Raw genomic sequence first — 18,602 nt, forward strand, 5'->3', positions numbered from 1 at the left:
ATTCATCTAGTATCGTCAGGTCGCTCTTCTTAAGCTCAGTCAATTTCCCCATCCCCTCAAAATCCGACAATAAATTGTACTCGTCCTTGCGAAATTTATTATAGTGGCGTTCAATACTAAACTTCCACTGACCAGCGAGAGTACTGCCTCATATTAAACATTTCGAATTTTCACGTTTTTGCACAAAGAAAAAAACGATTCTCCCATTCAGTTTTAAAAGATAGCAAATCTCCACGTCTCCGTTTCCTTGATTTACTCTACATTTTCCGGTTCTTGAAATACAACGTTCACTACGTAGTGGTCGCTTCGCATCAACGTCCGCAACCTGCCGGCTGTCGCCACTGCCCCGGTCGACGATTGAACGCGGGCAGCACACGTGCAGCGGTGATCTAGAGCTTTACATCGGCAGACGATCTTGTACACGCGGTCTCACGTAGAGGAATACTCCTAAGTCGGCTTTTATATTCAACTAAGTTGAATGTTTTGTGGCATGACAAAAATCGACTCTCTAAGCTGCACCACTGAAAATTGGGAGTTCAAACATGCAACTGCAGTAAGCGACTAGCTGTGACCACAATTTTTTTGCTTATGCGTGAAACGCGCGTTTTCCTGTTAATATATGGATGTCTTTGCTTGTTTATATGTTAAATAATTTGACTGTAAATTGTTTTCTGTTCATGATAAATTACAAACAACAAACGCGAATAGAAAAAAATTCAGCTGCATTTGACATCGGAATAAATTTGTACCATACATTAGCTGGCAGCGTAGTAATGAACATCTTTGGTATGTTTATCTACCTGATGATAAACATGGATGAAGTTTTGTTTTTATTTGCGGCAATAGCTAAACTTCGACCTCTAGTAGATATTTGGAGTCAGAGTTTCGTAACAGTGAGGCGGTAGAAAATGACACGTGTTTTGGGAAGTATTTCACAGACTGTCAACGTCTGTAATACAATTCCGTTCCTAGTAAGTTTATGTATAATTAATGTTGTCATTCTTTGTGGTTTCTGCTGAAACTAAGAGTTTCTCTCAGCCATAGAAACGTTGACGTTGCTTGCTGTGCAAAATAGTCACCCCCCCAGTAGTATTTTAGACTCGTTTTGTTACATGTTTACAGCCACCTTCGTTATTGTAACAACAGCAAGCCAAGCAGTCCACTACCCGAACGTACACCACAGTGCCCATTTTGCGTGGTCGTATTTTGAGTTGTTATGCCCCTTTGCCTTCATACGACCTAGAACTGTTCATACAGCCAGTAATGGGTGTGGGGAGGTTGGTTACCTGCAGTTGTATGCACATTGTGGACCACAGCGCATGTTGATACTGTTCACAATATTAAATTGTTGCCATGGTGGAAAGAAGCAATGAGAGACAGAAAAAAAGTCCTGGGGATGACTGGGTATCAGATCCTGGATATTTGGATTTGTAGTCTAACACACATTCATTTGATCATTAACTACACTATGTTTTTATGCCGTCAAGTAGAAGTGAATTACTTTGAACACTAAATTTGAAACCATTAAGTATTCTTTGTAATTATGTTAGATCATGGAAGGTTGCTTTGAAATGCCATTGCCACAGCTTCTATATTATTTCTACCTTTTTTGGGATTAAAGCTGTAGTGACAAACTAATACATAGCACAGCATGAAGAACTGATCTTTAGCATAGCCAGAGGTCGGCACAAGTTGGTAGGTGAAAAGTTTGCTTGACAGTAAAGCCAACAAATGTCTTATTTTAATAAAAGGCCACCTATATTATTGACCATTTGCATTTGTAAATCATGAGCTGCAAACATATTTTTATTGTTATGTCCAGGAATATACTGTTATCTTCTGGGATTATGGTGTTGTTTTTCCAAGCACATTAAGCACAACTTAGTTATATTCATACAATCAAATCTCCAGGCTGGAAAATCAACAATGGTAGGAAAAAAGATGGTCCATTGAGTTGCAGATAGGTACAGTGAAAAAGACTGTTACACATTATTGCTTTTGGGCAAAGCATTCTTCAACAAAGAAAATGCACACACAGTCACACAAGTAAAAACACTTCATGCACACATGACCACTACATCTGCCAGCCCTGACCAGAATATGACTGTCATAAGAATAACTGCCTGGAGCGGAGCAGGGAAAGGGGAAGGATAGCAAGGTATGGATGGGGCTCGAGACTGCCAGACACAGCTCCAGGAGGTGGGGCATGGAGGGAACAAGTAGAGGAGCAGGGAAGGGGAAAGGACGGGTGGGTAAATTGGCAGAGGGCAGCATACACAGAGGATGAGGGAATGTGAAAAGGGAGGTGGTGATAGGACAAGGGGGCAGAAACTATTGGGTGGGGGGCAGTAAGTTACTGTAGGTTGAAGCCAAGATAATTTTGGGAGTGTTGTAAGGAGAAGTACCATCTGTGCAGCTCAGAAAAGCTTTTGGTGGAGGGGAGGATTCAGATGTCCCAGGTTGTGAAGTAACCATTGATATTGAGCATGTTATACTCAGATGCATGTTGAGCCAGGGTGGTCTACTTCACTCTTGGCCACAGGTTGGTGGTGGCCATTCATCCTGGTAAACAGCTAGTTGATAGTCAAACTAATATAAAAAGCTTGCAATGGTTGCAGCAGAGGTGGTATAGAACATGGCTGCTTTCACAGGTGACCAAGCCTTTTAGTCATATTCATGCCAAAAACTGGCATAATTACTTCATTAATCAAACATGTTGTCTTTTGAGGATTTTTAACTAGCTGTTGACAAAACCCTTGCATTCCTGTTGCCCTTCAGGATGAGCACTGTAACATTCTGTTGCAAAACACATAAGTAATGGCACTGCACTTTACTTACCCTTCCTCTGATAAGATTAGCAGTAAATTTAGCTTGTTGTGTTGGAGCATCTCAGTTTTGAGAATCACCCCTTGCAATTACTCATGCAAGCATTTGGTGACTATTAACTTGTATTGCTGCCCACTCCTTGCGAAATGTAGGTCGAGTGTCCTCTCCACAGTGCAGTGACTATTCTGAAACTACAATTTTCCCATGAACTAGTAACATTCTCTCCACCCTGATAACTAAATCTCCAGGAAAGACAAATTTCAATGTGACTGAACAGTGCTTGTACTGGAATTTCCAGCACTTTAAGACTGCACCTTTACATTACCTAGTGACACACATGATCCATTATCCAACCCCTGATGTGAACTTGTTGCTGTTACGGTTTTCAACCTTAGCCCTGGGCTGGAGTTCCAGTGTGCACTGCAGAAACGGACACATGTCGTACTCATATTCTTTTACCTACAATACGGTGCCTTCATCTTTGCAGATAAAGAGTAATATTCGATACTAGCCACCAGCTTTGACCAATGATGTATGAAACATGAGATTGAACAACATTGTGATTTATAACGTGATATCAGTGGCGATTTTTTCAAACGGTTTACGCTACTCATAAGCGTGTCACTGCAACCAGGTTTCAGATTTACTGGCTTCACCAGTTGACAACCAAACTGTGAATACTTGCACCATAAGGTGATATCACACTAGCCATTAACATTACGTCACTGGCCAAACCTGACAAATAGTATCAAAAATTCGTCTTGACCCATCTTTGCTACTACGATGTGCTGGATATGAATTACTACAATATAGGCCTATATCAGAGAAGAAGACATTCCTCTACATTTCTGGGTTAATGGCTTTCTATACTTCAAAATCAGTGGCTCTTGTTTATAGTGCATGATTGCATCAGAAATTAAGCATATTGTCCCCTCCCCCCCCCCCCCCCCCCCCCCCTCTCTCTCTCTCTCTCTCTCTCTCTCTCTCTCTCTCTCTCTCTCTCTCTCTCTCTCTCTCTCTCACTATTTTAATAACTACACAGAAGGTAAGAAAGCGGATATTTTCAAATATATATCAAGTTTCTGTCCTGTTGATTATATTGTGTTGTAGTATGTGTGGAAAACTATAATCTTCTTCTCCTTAGGTAAGGTGTCTCAGCAGAGACATAAAACCAGCAGTGAAGAATATTAGAAATGATTTGATTGGGCCACCTAATCAGCTGTCTAATCTGCGCCCCATTGTTTTTCACATACCAGAAAATGAGTCTGCCATTGAAAAGAAGTTTCGTCTGGAACGAGAAGAAACACAGAAGTGGAATGAAGCTTTCTGGGCTACACACAACAAGAGATTTTTTAAGGTAATATTTTAACATGCAGAGTTTTCAACATTATTTGCTGCTCCAGTATTTCTTTTAACAGTGTGTGATGCTGTATATAGCATTGCTTGACCTAGGGCCTAATGTTTTTTAAATCCTTTCTTCTGAATTTCACATCAATTCATGTTTGAACCTGCAAAAGAATAAGTTTTCACTTTGTTTTGTGACTGTACCAATGTGTATGAGAGGCATGCCGAAAGTGAAATTGTCTGTAATCATTTGGCATTTTTCATAACGTCATCAGTAAACGATTATTAACTATTTGGCTTTGGCAAGACAGGCATAAATGGTTTACTATTGAAAACAGACTTGTCAAGAGCTTTTTCTGTCAAAACAGAAGTTACCTTGAGAAAACTATAACATTACAGAGAGATTGAGTGTTTGACCAGTAATTACCTTCAGGAGATGAAATTCCAGATTGTCGACACTATATAGTATTTTCGCTTTTATGTATGTGTCTGTTGGTGGTACTGGAATTCTAACTGCTGTAAGTACTGACCATCAATCTTGTCTCTTTAAAATGTTAGTGATACTTCTTGTAGCTCCGTGCTAATACTTGCAAACATACAATAAAAACAGTATATTGTACAACAGGTTCAGGCAGCCCTTGATAAGATTTCAAAGTGGTGCAGTGATTGGCAGCTTGCTTTAAATGTTCAGAAGTGTAAAACTGTGCACTTCACAAAACAAGGAAAACATTTTATCATATGAATATAATATTAGTGGGTCACAGCTGTACTTTGTAAACTCATACAAATACTTAGGTGTAACAGTAAGGACAGGAAGTGGAACGATCACTTAGGCTCACTCATGGGTAAAGCAGGTAGAAGACTTCAGTGTATTGGTAGAATACTAGGAACATGCAGTCTGTATACAAATCACTCTTGCTACTCCTTCTAGAACATTGCCCTTGAACACACACTTGACAGTGTGTGGGACCCATACAAAATGGGGACTAGTAGCGGGTATTGAACATATACAGGGAAGAGCAGCACAAATGGTCCCAGGTTCATTTGACCCACAGGAGTGAGTCACTGAGATGTTGAAAGAACTGAGCTGGCAGACTTTTGAAGGTAGACAGAAACGATCCCGAAAAAGTCTACTGACAAAGTTTCAAGAACTAGCTGTAAATGATGACTCAGGGAATACACTACAACCCCCTACATATCATTCCCATAGGGATTGTGAGGTTAAGATTAGATTAAATACAGCATAAGTAAAGGCATTTAAACAGTCATTTTTCCCGTGCGCCATACGAGGTGTGGCTAGAAAAAAACCGGACTAGTACTGGTGAAACAATAAAACGAATGCAATAAGGCTGAAAGTCGCGTGGCCTGTCAGGTGACTCTCGCTCCGCCTACTGCTAGAGTTTCATCTGCCTCCTGCACTCAGTCTGCCCGTGGCGTCTGTTTTAAGTAGTTGACGTTTTGTCTGTGCGTCAGAAAATGTTGAGTGTACAGAAAGAACAGCGTGTTAACATCAAATTTTGTTTCAAACTAGGAAAATCTGCAAGTGAAACGTTTGTAATGTTACAACAAGTGTACGGCGATGATTGTTTATCGCGAACACAAGTGTTTGAGTGGTTTAAACGATTTAAAGATGGCCGCGAAGACACCAGTGATGACACTCGCACTGGCAGACCATTGTCAGCAAAAACTGATGCAAACATTGAAAAAATCGGTAAACTTGTTCGACAAGATCGCCGTTTAACAATCAGAGCAGTGTCTGAGTTAACAGGAGTTGACAAGGAAAGTGTTAGGCAGATTCTTCATGAAAGTTTCAACATGAACAAAGTGTGTTCAAAAATGGTTCCAAAGTGTCTCACAATTGAACAGAAGGAACGCCGAAGAATGATTTGTTCTGACATCCTGGAAAACATTGAAAGTGATCCCACCTTCTTACAAAATGTTATTACTTGCGATGAATCGTGTTTTTTTACTTACGATCCCGAAACTAAACGCCAATCGATGCATTGGAAAACTCCTGGTTCTCCACGACAAAAAAAAGCACGAATGTCAAAATCGAAATTCAAGGCAACGATGATTGTTTTTTGACATCAAAGGGATTGTGCACATTGATTGGGTACCAGAGGGACAAACAGTGAATCAGCATTACTACATTAGCGTCCTGGCTACCCTACGTGAGCGAGTACGGAGAAAACGGAACGATTTGTGGAGAAAAAAGTCATGGATCCTTCACCAAGACAATGCCCCAGCTCACAGTGCGTTGTCAGTGAAGACGTTTTTGGCAAAACACAACATTCCCATCTTAGATCATCCACCCTACTCACCTGATTTGACCCCCTGTGACTTTTTTCTTTTCCCTAAAGTCAAGTCAGCTTTGAAAGGAACTAGATTTGAGACTGTTGAAGCAGTAAAAGAAAAAGCGACGGAAGTAATGTATGGACTTACCGAAAATGATCTGCAGCATTGCTATGAACAGTGGAAAATTCGTATGGAGCGGTGTAGAGACCGAGGAGGAGAGTACATTGAAGGAGATAACATGAAATTGTAAATAATTGTAAATAAATGTTTTTTCCAGCATCAGTCCAGTTTTTTTCTAGCCGCACCTCGTATGTGAATGGAGTAAGGAAAAGCTCTAATAGCTGGTACAGTGGAGAATAGATATGGATGTAGATTCTGTTTTACAGTAGCTTGCCATGTATTGTACTAGCATAGCCTTACAAAAAGTGTTGATAAAATTATAAAAACGGTAGGATTGCTTGTTAGTACTTAGTTTCAGGAGGCAAAATGTGTAGTACTGCTGAGAGACTCCAATACAAGTAAAAGAGGCAAAATATACCTCTCCTCCCTGAGGAAAGAAATATTAGTTCTGAAAAAGGATAAACCATGGCATTCGATACCATCCACTGGCTTTAATAATGATGTCATACAAAGCCACAAAATGCAACACAAACATGATTTCAAGATGGCGACCAGTAACCCTAAACATTTCCATGGTGCAAAAATATAAACATCCATTACAGAATCGTACAAATTGTTAACTATAAATATTGAAGCTAATGGGACTGCCATGGGAAAGTAGGGATTTTGGGCAAGGACAATCTTAAAGCTAAAATGACTGCAAAATTACTTTAGGAGTAAAATATATAAAATGCAACAAAGACGGAAACAAAACAATAGTTTTAGAAAAGCAAAGAACTCACAAAAGAGCAAATAAACTGTAACTGGTTTTGAAAACCTCGATTGAGCTATATAGCTCAACTTCGAACACCAACACCGCAACACAAATACTAAAACAGATCACACTACAAAATGCCAAATAGCAATGGTGATATACAGACTGAAAATTTCCAAAATCTAGCATAAGGTGGTATTGACAATGTCAATCATTCTTCCTGTGCTCCATACATGAATGGAACAGGAAGAAACCATAATAACTGGTGCAATGGGACGTGCTCTCTGGCGTGTGCCTCATAATGGTTTGCAGAGCATAGATGTAGATGTAGTTGTCAATTTGATAGACCAACACCACTACAGGACACACACAAACAACAACAACCACCACCTTACCAACCAAAGTTAGGTGACACATAAATGTAGCAAAGGGTGGATGGATCATAAACACTATTGCTTGAATATCAAGTCCAGACTTCTAAAACTAAAAACCACTCCGACAGAATGCAATACATTGTCTCTCCAACAATACCATGTATGCTGGTCCCTGGTCTGGGATGCAGTGACTTTGTTCAGTCTCACACCTTCTCCACAAACGTAACACTTCACACACTTGGCAGTAAAATCAAATAACTATAAGAATTTAATTACGAGCAGCTTCCCCCCACTCCCCCTCCCCCCCCCCTCCCCCCTCCCCCCCCCCCCCAGCTTTCAGTTGTGACCTGCAGGGACCTACTCATGAACTTTGTTGTCATATTAACAATAAAATTAAACTCTTTGCCTTTACAAATGTCTGCTTGTGTCTGTGTATGTGCGGATGGATATGTGTGTGTATGCGAGTGTATACCTGTCCTTTTTTCCCCCTAAGGTAAGTCTTTCCGCTCCCGGGATTGGAATGACGGAATGACTCTTACCCTCTCCCTAAAACCCACATCCTTTCGTCTTTCCCTCTCCTTCCCTCTTTCCTGATGAAGCAGCCGTTGGTTGCGAAAGCTAGAATTTTGTGTGTATGTTTGTGTTTGTTTGTGTGTCCATCAACCTGCCAGCACTTTCGTTTGGTAAGTCACATCTTCTTTCCAGAATGAGATTTTCACTCTGCAGCGGAGTGTGCGCTGATATGAAACTTCCTGGCAGATTAAAACTGTGTGCCGAACCGAGACTCGAACTGGGGACCTTTGCCTTTCGCGGGCAAGTGCTCAACCAACTGAGCTACCCAAGTACGACTCACGCCCCGTCCCCACAGCTTTACTTCTGCCAGTACCTTGTCTCCTACCTTCCAAACTTTACAGAAGCTCTCCTGCGTAACTTGCAGAACTAGCACTCCTGAAAGAAAGGATATTGCCGAGACATGGCTTAGCCACAGCCTGGGGGATGTTTCCAGAATGTTCAAGGCAAAGGTCCCGAGTTCGAGTCTCGGTCCGGCACACAGTTTTAATCTGCCAGGAAGTTTCACATCTTCTTTGTTTTTAGATATAACAATAAAATTAAATTTTTATCAGCAAACAACACACTGCACTAATAATATCTGTGTGCTATTGTGTCAAACTTTGTCATAGTATATAAGTGTTTAATTCTCATTGTAACAGGGTGTCACAACCTTTGGTTTAGATAAATTAGCTGACTCAGATGCAATTCAGAGACGTCTCATTTCCATAGTCCTGTGGCTGATTTTCTAGTTGTTGTGCCAGTTGGATAATATGCTGCTTTCTTTAGGACTCAAACACATCCAAACATTTCTCATTCAAACCAAAATGAATCCAATTAGAATGAATTTTTATTTCTTGCTTCCCTCTTCCAACATGTGTATGGAAAGATACAAAAATAATTGCAACAGTAATGAAAGTAACAGGAACAGGGAATGATTGTCATTCCTTTTTAACTGCAAATGTGTGGACAGAAAGCAATGATACCTGCATGAAGAAAAAGGGGGAGGTTGGGTTAGTCTGATGTTTTAAATAAATAGAGTCACTTGAAGTATGCTCAGATTTATGTATGCCATTTCTAGTCTGATATGAAGCACAATGTTCAGGAATTGCAGCACAAAGATAGCAGGTGCACAAAAAGTTTTGCTTTAGACCTAAAGTACAGTATTAGCTTGAAATATGAAGCAAAGTCTTCCCACATTCAAGGACATAGATAGCCCCAGAACAGAACACTCATCCATTCCAGTATTTAGAAAAGTGTTCCATAAATCCCAACAGGAAGAGGAGCCATCAAGAATGTGGAATGAGTAAAATGCTAATCTACTCAAACTGCTATGCTTCTAAATTACGTATATTGAGAGAAAAACAGCAAGTTTGAAAAATGCTACTGTTCCTCCTCCTATACTGCTCAGCTGATGTTATTATCTAATACTTCAAACAAAAGCATGTACACAACTTTACGCAGACAGCTATCAGACGTCTGTATACTGAAAAATTTAGGATATATGTAATACAAACATTAAAAGTTAGACAAAATTTACATTCTTGGTTCCGAGTATTCTGATAAATTATAGGAGTGGCTAAAGAGGTGTTCTTTTACTTTGAACATTCCCAAATAGTATTTAAGAACAATTTTCTGCCACGTGTCCATTGACAAGCTCTTTAGCAACAGAAGATAAAACTCCATTCTGAATCCTATAATGGGATGCACAACATATATGGAAAATATTTCTACTTCAAGTATTGTGGTTGTAAATTGCTGAGTTCATTCTAAATTCTCTCTTATTATTAACCATATATACCATTATGGAGTACATGTATTGACACGTAAGTGTAAGAATCCTTAGGTCCCGAGAAAGACTGCCGCAAGATATTTGGTTTATTACAGACCCATTTCACACATGACAGTCTTTTAAAAAGTGTTTTTGAGAAATTGATGTATGACAGAATAGTAATGCATTTTTCTTAACAGATCTTGTTGATTGCATCTCAGTTTGGCTTTTGTGAAAAGTTTCTGCACAGAGAAGACCTCATAAATAAAATATTGGTAGACCTAAACAAGACACATTATCACTTTGGCATATTTTGTGACATTGTCTAAGCCTTTCATTCTGGATGCCACAAAATTCTACTTGTCATGGGAATGTTCTAACATCCCTCTTGCAAGGATGAAATCTTACTATCACACCAAAAAGCATTGGATCCCATTGACAGACAGGGCCACCGGGATAAAACTAACCTCACAATGGAACATAACATGTGGGGCAGCACAAAGATCAGAGCTATGTCCACTCTCATACATAACCTACCAGATTGATCTTCCAGTGACTCTGGATGAGGGATCAAATGCTGTAATGTTTGCTTATGACATAAGCTTAATAGTCAAGAGCTAAATGCAACCTTGCCAGGCACAGCTCAGATGATAGCTGAGCAGGCCTTCAGCTACTGGTAGTTCACAACAAATAACTTAAGTCTTAATCTAAAAAAGGCTCATATTATGCAATTTCAAACAAGCACCAGAAGTAATGGTCAACAAAGTTTAAAATTTCTTGATGTGCAACTAAATAACAAGTTAAAACAGAGTAAGTACAAACATTAAATGATAAAGGAATGCAGTACAGTATGTTTTGCTGTTGGAAATATATCTCATTGTGTTCAGCTGAACACAAGGGGTTAGTTTGCGCATTTTCACTATTGCGTAAATTGCAAGAACTGTGGTTTTCATAGAGCTTTTTAAGGATATTTGAATTCTTATATTCACTTTTCACTCATTTATTCATTAATAGATTCTGTTGCAGATAGTAAAACTTAGTTTCAGCTGAACTGTGATTTGTAAAATCACAACACAAGACAAAAATAATTTTCATGCAGACTTTGCCTTCTTGTCTAGGGTTCAGAGTGGAGTTAAAGTATTCAACATGCTCTCATCCAACACTAGCAAGAAATTGGAAATAACTACCAATTAAAATTATGCCTCATTAGCCAACCCCACAAATTATCTGATCATTTGGTTTCAAGAGTTGAAATTTTCTGTTACCTACAAGGCTAGTGATATAACAATTTTTCTTTGAAAAATGCCAGAGTGTTATCTTGTAAATATGAAGCCACCAATCAATAGAAGGTATACAGTATTTAATATAACTGAGGAAGCAGCAGCTTTAGCCCCTCGTGCCCCCCCCCCCCCCCCCCCAAGTTTTCAGCTTTCCTACTGATTTACTGGATTAAAATTAACTGGTGGCAACACAAATAGCCTTAAGCAGGATAGTGATAGTTTATAGTTAGTTGAGTGTACACATTACTTTAATACAATGTTCATTCTTTCTTTATTATTATTATTATTATTATTATTGTACATTTACTCATTCCACATCCCTGTAATTTCTCCTTCTTGATGGAAGGTGTACACAATCTCTTGTAGCACAAAAACAATGATAGATTGTTACCTGATATTCATTTCTATATAGAGTTTAATGAAGGGACATGTAGCACCGTTCAGCTGTTATAGTATTGCTAGAGAATTAAGAATTGAGTGTGATGTAGATACTTTAGCAACACTGAACCTTGTTCAGTTAACTAACAAAAAACAACATTTCATAAGAACTATTACTAATTTGCCCTACCTGCTTTTCTCTTTATCACAGGAGCGAGATGAGTACATTACTGCAAATAGTGACCAAAAAGTACCTTTAACAGCAGATGAAATGTCTGTCTTTTACAAGTCATTCCTTGATGAACACTGGAAGATACACATGCGTTACAATGCTGAATGGTACAGAAGAAATGTGTCATTACTTTTTCTAGCCATTCGAGTAAAATTGCATAAAATAAGAAAAATATTGTAATTTTCAAAACCATGAAGTGTGATAAGGATCAATAAAAATGTCGTCAGAAAAAAAAAGTTTTTTTTACACACACACACCTGTGCTCTACTTTATTTGTACTTGATACCTACTTATTAAATATGAGTTGGTTGGATGTAACATTGTCTGATATGATAGTAAATTTATATCACCTGTCATAAACAGTACATTACATGTTATCTGTTATTGTGAAGTACAGCAGAGTAATCAACTGCACTATAGTAATAGGCATGACCTTATAAGTGGTATTATGCTCTTGTAGCCTCTGACATGACAACTGCCTCACCCAGGAAATGGTTTTTTTTTTTTTTTTAATAAAAAAACATCAAAATTTAAGAATTGTTTCTCTCTCTAAATACACCTGTCTCAATAGTTACCTCCTCATATGAGCAGAATGGTTTTTCGTGTGTGAGGCTGAGAAGAAATCACAGGGAGCTTGGTTGGGTGAATAAGTAGCAATTCAAGCAGTTTGGCAGCAACAACTTCAGGTGAATATGCTGGCACATTGTGACGAAACAGCACTTTCTCCTTTGCCAAATGGGGCCAAGTTTCCTTCCACTTATTCAAAGCAGATTCAACAGTAACAACTCATTGGTTTGACTGTTGTTTGGTTTCAGGAGTATATTGATGAATCCATGTCATACTGACAGAAGTCCTTTGGATTTGTCTTATATTGCTCCAAACACTCTGTTGAAAGTTGCATGTTGCACCCACTTCTTGTCCACCATCAGCAATTTTGGCATCTATTGGGCAGACAATTTTTTTATCACCAACTTATCATATAAAATATTAATTGCCGTTACCAGTGACAGATCTATGTCTTTGCAACTGCATGCCCTTTATTCGGCAGTCAAGAAAACTGCATTTATTGCTTTTAAAATAACTAACTTCATCTACTGGGCATCTTAGGAAAGCTTTATCAGAAACAGATGTTTAAGCATGTGTACATTTGTTGATACGGTATCTAACGACTGTTGTTGGTGATGAGTCACTTGCTTTTGTATCATCACACATTTTCCCAGCTAAAAGTTAATCACTGAATGCTACAACACTTTTTGTATCTTAGTGAAATCCACTGCTGCCAGTTCAGTGTCATTTTTGTTTTATCGTCATCTAATATATAACAGTGCACAATAGTAACACCAAATTGCATTCACAACGACATCTACTTTCAAACACAGGTACTTAATTCAGCCATGCTCGCAGTCTTAGCATGGAATCAAGACCATGGTACAACATATTGTGTTACTTTTAAACAGCATGTTGTCAGCTGTGAAAGGCACACTAAGTTCGTAAATAAAATTTGTGACCAGGTGGGCAAACCCCAACTCTGGGACTTATTTGCAACTCCTCACCCATTGATGTTTATTGGAATGAATGTGCAAAACAATAGTAGTAGGGATGAAAGACATGAGGAAGAAAGAATGGATTCTTATTCTTAGTCAAACCATTTAAGTAGCTTTGTTGATTAACTTGGAAGCCGAAAAGCCACATTTATATTAAGCTGGACACTTATCGGCAAATATAATGTTCCATCAGTTTGGGGCATGCTCTGGGCTATTAGTAATTCTTATCTGGTATTTTGGCTGACAACCTTCCAGAAATTCTCAAGGTGAGTCACGTGCAAGATTTTAAAATCACTTTACATAGTACTGTGTAGTAAACATACATTCATCAAAAGAAAACATAACTTTGATGCATGCATGTTTATTTAGTAAGCAAGGGTGATTCGAATTTCCCAATTAGCCCGACTATTGACAGAGAAAATATATCAGAGATACCTGGGCTCTAAGCCACAGCCAGGCAGTTGCAGTCAAGTGTCTCGCTAGTCACTGAAGTCTTACGTACATCCCATTGAATAGTAATTTTGACCTTGCCTGATTAATGTTTTGTGATTTGGACTTTTCCCTGGTTTGTGGTATTTGCTTAGATGACTCAGCTATGCTGTGGACTTGTGTTGGTTGTTAATTCACCTCATGATATCTGCTGTCGGTCACTATTGGAACCACTTATTTCTTTCCATTGGTCCCCTTATTGTAATCAGTGTGAGTAATCATAAACTGTGTTTCTACCTACGCAGAGTAGGATAGAGAAGTTTGTTGCACACTGTTGTGTAAAGTGACTGAAAAATATTGCAAGTGTCTCACCTGGAGAATGTCTGAAAGGTTGTCAGCCAAAATACCAGAACATGAACTAATAGCATCCCGGATGCTACACTGAAAAATGATGGAATATTTGATCTGCAATGAAAACTTCAAGAAACACAACTACAATGTTGTTTCTTTGAATACCTTGCCTAGATATTGTAATTGCTAAGCAATACAAATTTAGCACATAACGTTCACTGAGAACGTAGCTCAAATGAGTTGCCTGGACATTTATATATTTTCAGTTCACACAGTTTGTCTTATATTGATAGTACAGGAATTAATCTACGACGTTTTAGAGAGACATAATCTGTATGCCACTAAAATAAAATATAATTCTTGTTTGTTGGTTTTGTTTAGTAAAATTTTACACTTTGTATTGTACAGTAAGCCTTGAGCAGCCGCTGGTGAAGTATCAGAGCAGCAGCAGTGCAGTAGCGAGTCGCATATTTACCTTTCATATTTGTTTTGTAGTTTGATTCTTAATTTCTTTCCGAGTGTTTGTGCCCTTGCATTTTTAATTACATAAAATCCTTTCGTATTCTCGTATTTGAGAGGAATAATATTGCTTATTGATAGCTGTAGAGTATAAATTCGCGGAGTTGTTAGATATTAGCAGTAGGATGGATAGGGTGTGTGTGTGCTGTGTGCGGGCGCAGGAGGAACTGGCCGCAGTTCGCGAGCAGCTGAGCGTGCTGTTGGCCACGGTCAGCCACCTTCAGGCTCCTGCCTTGAGGTGCAGGGACGGCGGAGGGTCTGGCGTGTCGCTTGAGACACCCCAGTTGTCGCTTGCTGCGTCCACTGACTCAGCCGCTGAGGCACCTTCTAGTGTACCCGGCGCGTTGGGGCCGCCCTCACCTCAGGGTGAGTGGCGGACTGCAATGCGTTCGCGTCGCTCGAGGCGGAGGGCCAATGTGGAGGCTGGCCGGCTGGCCTCACCCATTCATCCTGTCAGTGGGCAGGTGGCCGCTCCTTCAGCAGGGCCCGAGCAGGCACAAGGGGGCAAAGGCTTGCTGGTTATTGGGAGCTCCAACCTTAGGCGGATGATGGAGCCCCTTAGGGAAATAGTGTACAGGGCTGGAAATAAATCCAACGTGCACTCAGTTTGTCTGCCGGGGGGCCTCATCCAAGACGTGGAGGAGGCCTTGCCTGCGGCTATCGAGCATACGGGGTGCAGTCGTCTGCAAGTAGTTGCTCACGTTGGCACCAATGATGCCTGTCGCTTGGGTTCTGAGGCGATCCTCAGTTCGTACAGGCGGCTGGCAGATTTAGTGAAGACCGTTGGCCTCACATGCGGGGTGCAAGCAGAGCTCTCTATTTGCAGCATCGTTCCCACAGTGGATCGGAGTCCTTTGGTTTGGAGCCGAGTGGAGGGTCTCAACCAGAGGCTTCGTCGACTCTGTGACGGTCTTGGCTGCAGATTTCTAGACTTGCACTATTGGGTGGGGAATTGTAGGACGCCGCTAAATAGGTCAGGGGTGCACTACAAAGGAAGCGGCTACTCGGGTAGCAGAGTACTTGTGGCGTGCACATGGGGGTCTTTTAGGCTAGGCAGTAGTGCAAGGTGTCCTGATGAACACTCACCAGTTGACGTGCAGGCAGGGAAATCAGGACGCGCTCAGTGTAAAGACACTTCAGCTATCAAGATATTAGCAGTAAATTTTCAGAGTGTTTGGAATAAAGTTCCTGAATTTATTGCCCTCCAGGAGGCGTGTGGCGCGCAAATTATTCTCGGGACTGAGTCCTGGCTGAACCCTGAGATAGTAAGTTCTGAAATATTTAGTGAGGGTTGGAATATGTATCAGAAAGACAGATTAGGCACTGTAGGAGGTGGTGTCTCCATTGCAGTTGACAAAAATAGTGTGTCTACTGAGGTTGAAGTAGAGTGTGATTGTGAAGTTATCTGGACACGTTTAACAGGGCTAGGGGAAATAAAGTTAATTGTGGGGTGTTATTACCGGCCACCAGGTTCCACTGTGAAAGTACTAGAATCATTCAAAGGTAGTCTACATTCTGTATTGCAGAAGTAACCTACCTAGTATAGACTGGGATGTCTATGGATTCATTACAGGTGGTACAGACAAGCCGTCATGTGAATTACTTTTGAACACATTATCCAAAAACTGTCTTGAGCAGCTAAATCGACAGCCAACACATAATGGAAATATTTTAGATCTGGTAGCCACAAACAGACCAGACTTCATCGACAGTGTCAGTGTTGAGACAGGGATTAATGATCATGATGTTGTCATTACGACTATGGTTACAAAAGTTAAAAAGTCAGTCAAAAAGGCTAGAAGAGTATTCTTACTAGAAAGAGCAGATAAGCGGTTGTTAGCATCCCACTTAGTAAATGAATCGACTTCATTTACTACCGGCACGATGGATGTGGAAGAATTATGGGCAAATTTTAAACACATTGTAAATCACGCATTGGACAAGTATGTGCTGAAAAAGTGGGTTACGGACAGAAAAGACCCACCGTGGTTTAACAGCGCAATTCAGAGAATGCTCAGGAAGCAAAGGCAGTTGCACTCGCGCTACAAGAAAGATCGGGAGCATGAGGACAGGCAAAAGTTAGTAGAGATTCGTGCTGCTGTAAAAAGAGTGATGCGCGAAGCATTCAACCACTACCACCGTCATACCTTAGCAAAAGATCTTGCTGAAAACCCAAGGAAATTCTGGTTTTACGTAAAATCGGTAAGTGGGTCGAAGGCTTCCATCCAGTCACTCACTGATCAGTCTGGCCTGGCAACAGAAGACAGCAAAACGAAAGCTGAAATTTTAAATTTAGCATTTGAGAAATCTTTCACACAGGAGGATCGTACAAACATACCGCCGTTTGAGTCTCGTACAGATTCCTGTATGGAGGACATAGTGATAGACATCCCTGGGGTTGTGAAGCAGCTGAATGGATTGAAAATAAATAAATCGCCAGGTCCTGATGGGATTCCAATTTGGTTTTACAGAGAGTGCTCTACTGCATTGGCTCCTTACTTAGCTTGCATTTATCGCGAATCTCTTGCCCAACTTTAAGTCCCGAGCGACTGGAAAAAAGTGGAGGTGACGCCTGTATATAGGAAGGGTAGAAGAACGGATCGTCAAAATTACAGAACAATATCCTTAACATCGGTTTGTTGCAGGATTCTCGAACATATTCTCAGTTTGAATATAATGAATTTCCTTGAGACAGAGAAGCTGCTGTCCATGCATCAGCATGGCTTTAGAAAGCATCGCTCCTGTGAAACACAACTCGCCCTTTTTTCACATATCTTGCGAACCATGGTTGAAGGGTATCAGATGGATGCCATATTCCTTGACTTCCAGAAATCGTTTGACTCGGTGCCCCACTGCAGACTCCTAACTAAGGTACGAGCATATGGTATTGGTTCCCAAGTATGTGAGTGGCTCGAAGACTTCTTAAGTAATAGAACCCAGTACGTTGTTCTCGATGGTGAGTGTTCATCGGAGGTGAGGGTATCATCTGGAGTGCCCCAGGGAAGTGTGGTAGGTCCACTGTTGTTTTCTATCTACATAAATGATCTTTTGGATAGGGTGGATAGCAATGTGCGGCTGTTTGCTGATGATGCTGTGGTGTACGGGAAGGTGTCGTCATTGAGTGACTGTAGGAGGATACGAGATGACTTGGACAGGATTTGTGATTGGTGTAAAGAATGGCAGCTAACTCTAAATATAGATAAATGTAAATTAATGCAGATGACTAGGAAAAAGAATCCTGTAATGTTTGAATACTCAATTAGTAGCGTAGTGCTTGACACAGTCACGTCGATTAAATATTTGGGTGTAACATTGCAGAGCGATATGAAGTGGAACAAGCATGGCAGTTGTGGGGAAGGCGGATAGTCGTCTTCGGTTCATTGGTAGAATTTTGGGAAGATGTGGTTCATCTGTAAAGGAGACAGCTTAAAAAACACTAATACGACCTATTCTTGAGTACTGCTCGAGCGTTTGGGATCCCCATCAGGTTGGATTGAGGGAGGACATAGAAGCAATTCAGAGGCGGGCTGCTAGATTTGTTACTGGTAGGTTTGATCGTCACGCGAGTGTTACGGAAATGCTTCAGGAACTCGGGTGGGAGTCTCTAGAGGATAGGAGGCATTCTTTTCGTGAGTCGCTACTGAGGAAATTTAGAGAACCAGCATTTGAGGCTGACTGCAGTACAGTTTTACTGCCGCCAACTTTCATTTCGCGGAAAGACCACAAAGATAAGATAAGAGAGATTAGGGCTCGTACAGAGGCATATAGGCAGTCATTTTTCCCTCGTTCTGTTTGGGAGTGGAACAGGGAGAGAAGATGCTAGTTGTGGTATGAGG

At 40.4% G+C, this 18,602-nt stretch overlaps 1 protein-coding gene across 2 annotated transcripts; it reads left to right on the forward strand.

The window, feature by feature from the left end:
- The first annotated feature begins 374 nt into the window (after window positions 1-374).
- Window positions 375-12,168, forward strand: LOC126260194 (cytochrome c oxidase assembly factor 8). 2 transcript variants are annotated; one of them, XM_049957472.1, is made up of 3 exons: window positions 375-553; window positions 3,971-4,183; window positions 11,903-12,168. In XM_049957472.1, exons 1-3 carry the CDS (start codon window positions 479-481, stop codon window positions 12,101-12,103), a joined length of 489 nt encoding a protein of 162 aa, XP_049813429.1. In that variant the 5' UTR covers window positions 375-478; the 3' UTR covers window positions 12,104-12,168. The 2 variants fall into 2 exon arrangements, with proteins under 2 accessions (XP_049813429.1, XP_049813430.1); XM_049957473.1 differs by lacking the exon at window positions 375-553 and adding an exon at window positions 774-971.
- Window positions 12,169-18,602: the final 6,434 nt, after the last annotated feature.

Source organism: Schistocerca nitens, chromosome 5 (assembly GCF_023898315.1).
Source record: "Schistocerca nitens isolate TAMUIC-IGC-003100 chromosome 5, iqSchNite1.1, whole genome shotgun sequence".
Lineage (NCBI taxonomy): Eukaryota > Metazoa > Arthropoda > Insecta > Orthoptera > Acrididae > Schistocerca > Schistocerca nitens.

Bases quoted from the DNA above. Each gene is read 5' to 3' on its own strand.
- LOC126260194 (XM_049957472.1), top strand. From the start codon at position 479: ATGTTTTGTGGCATGACAAAAATCGACTCTCTAAGCTGCACCACTGAA. The intron at 554-3,970 runs GTAAGCGACTAG...TCTTCTCCTTAG, and splicing joins AGTTCAAACATGCAACTGCA to GTAAGGTGTCTCAGCAGAGA. The intron at 4,184-11,902 runs GTAATATTTTAA...TCTTTATCACAG, and splicing joins ACAACAAGAGATTTTTTAAG to GAGCGAGATGAGTACATTAC.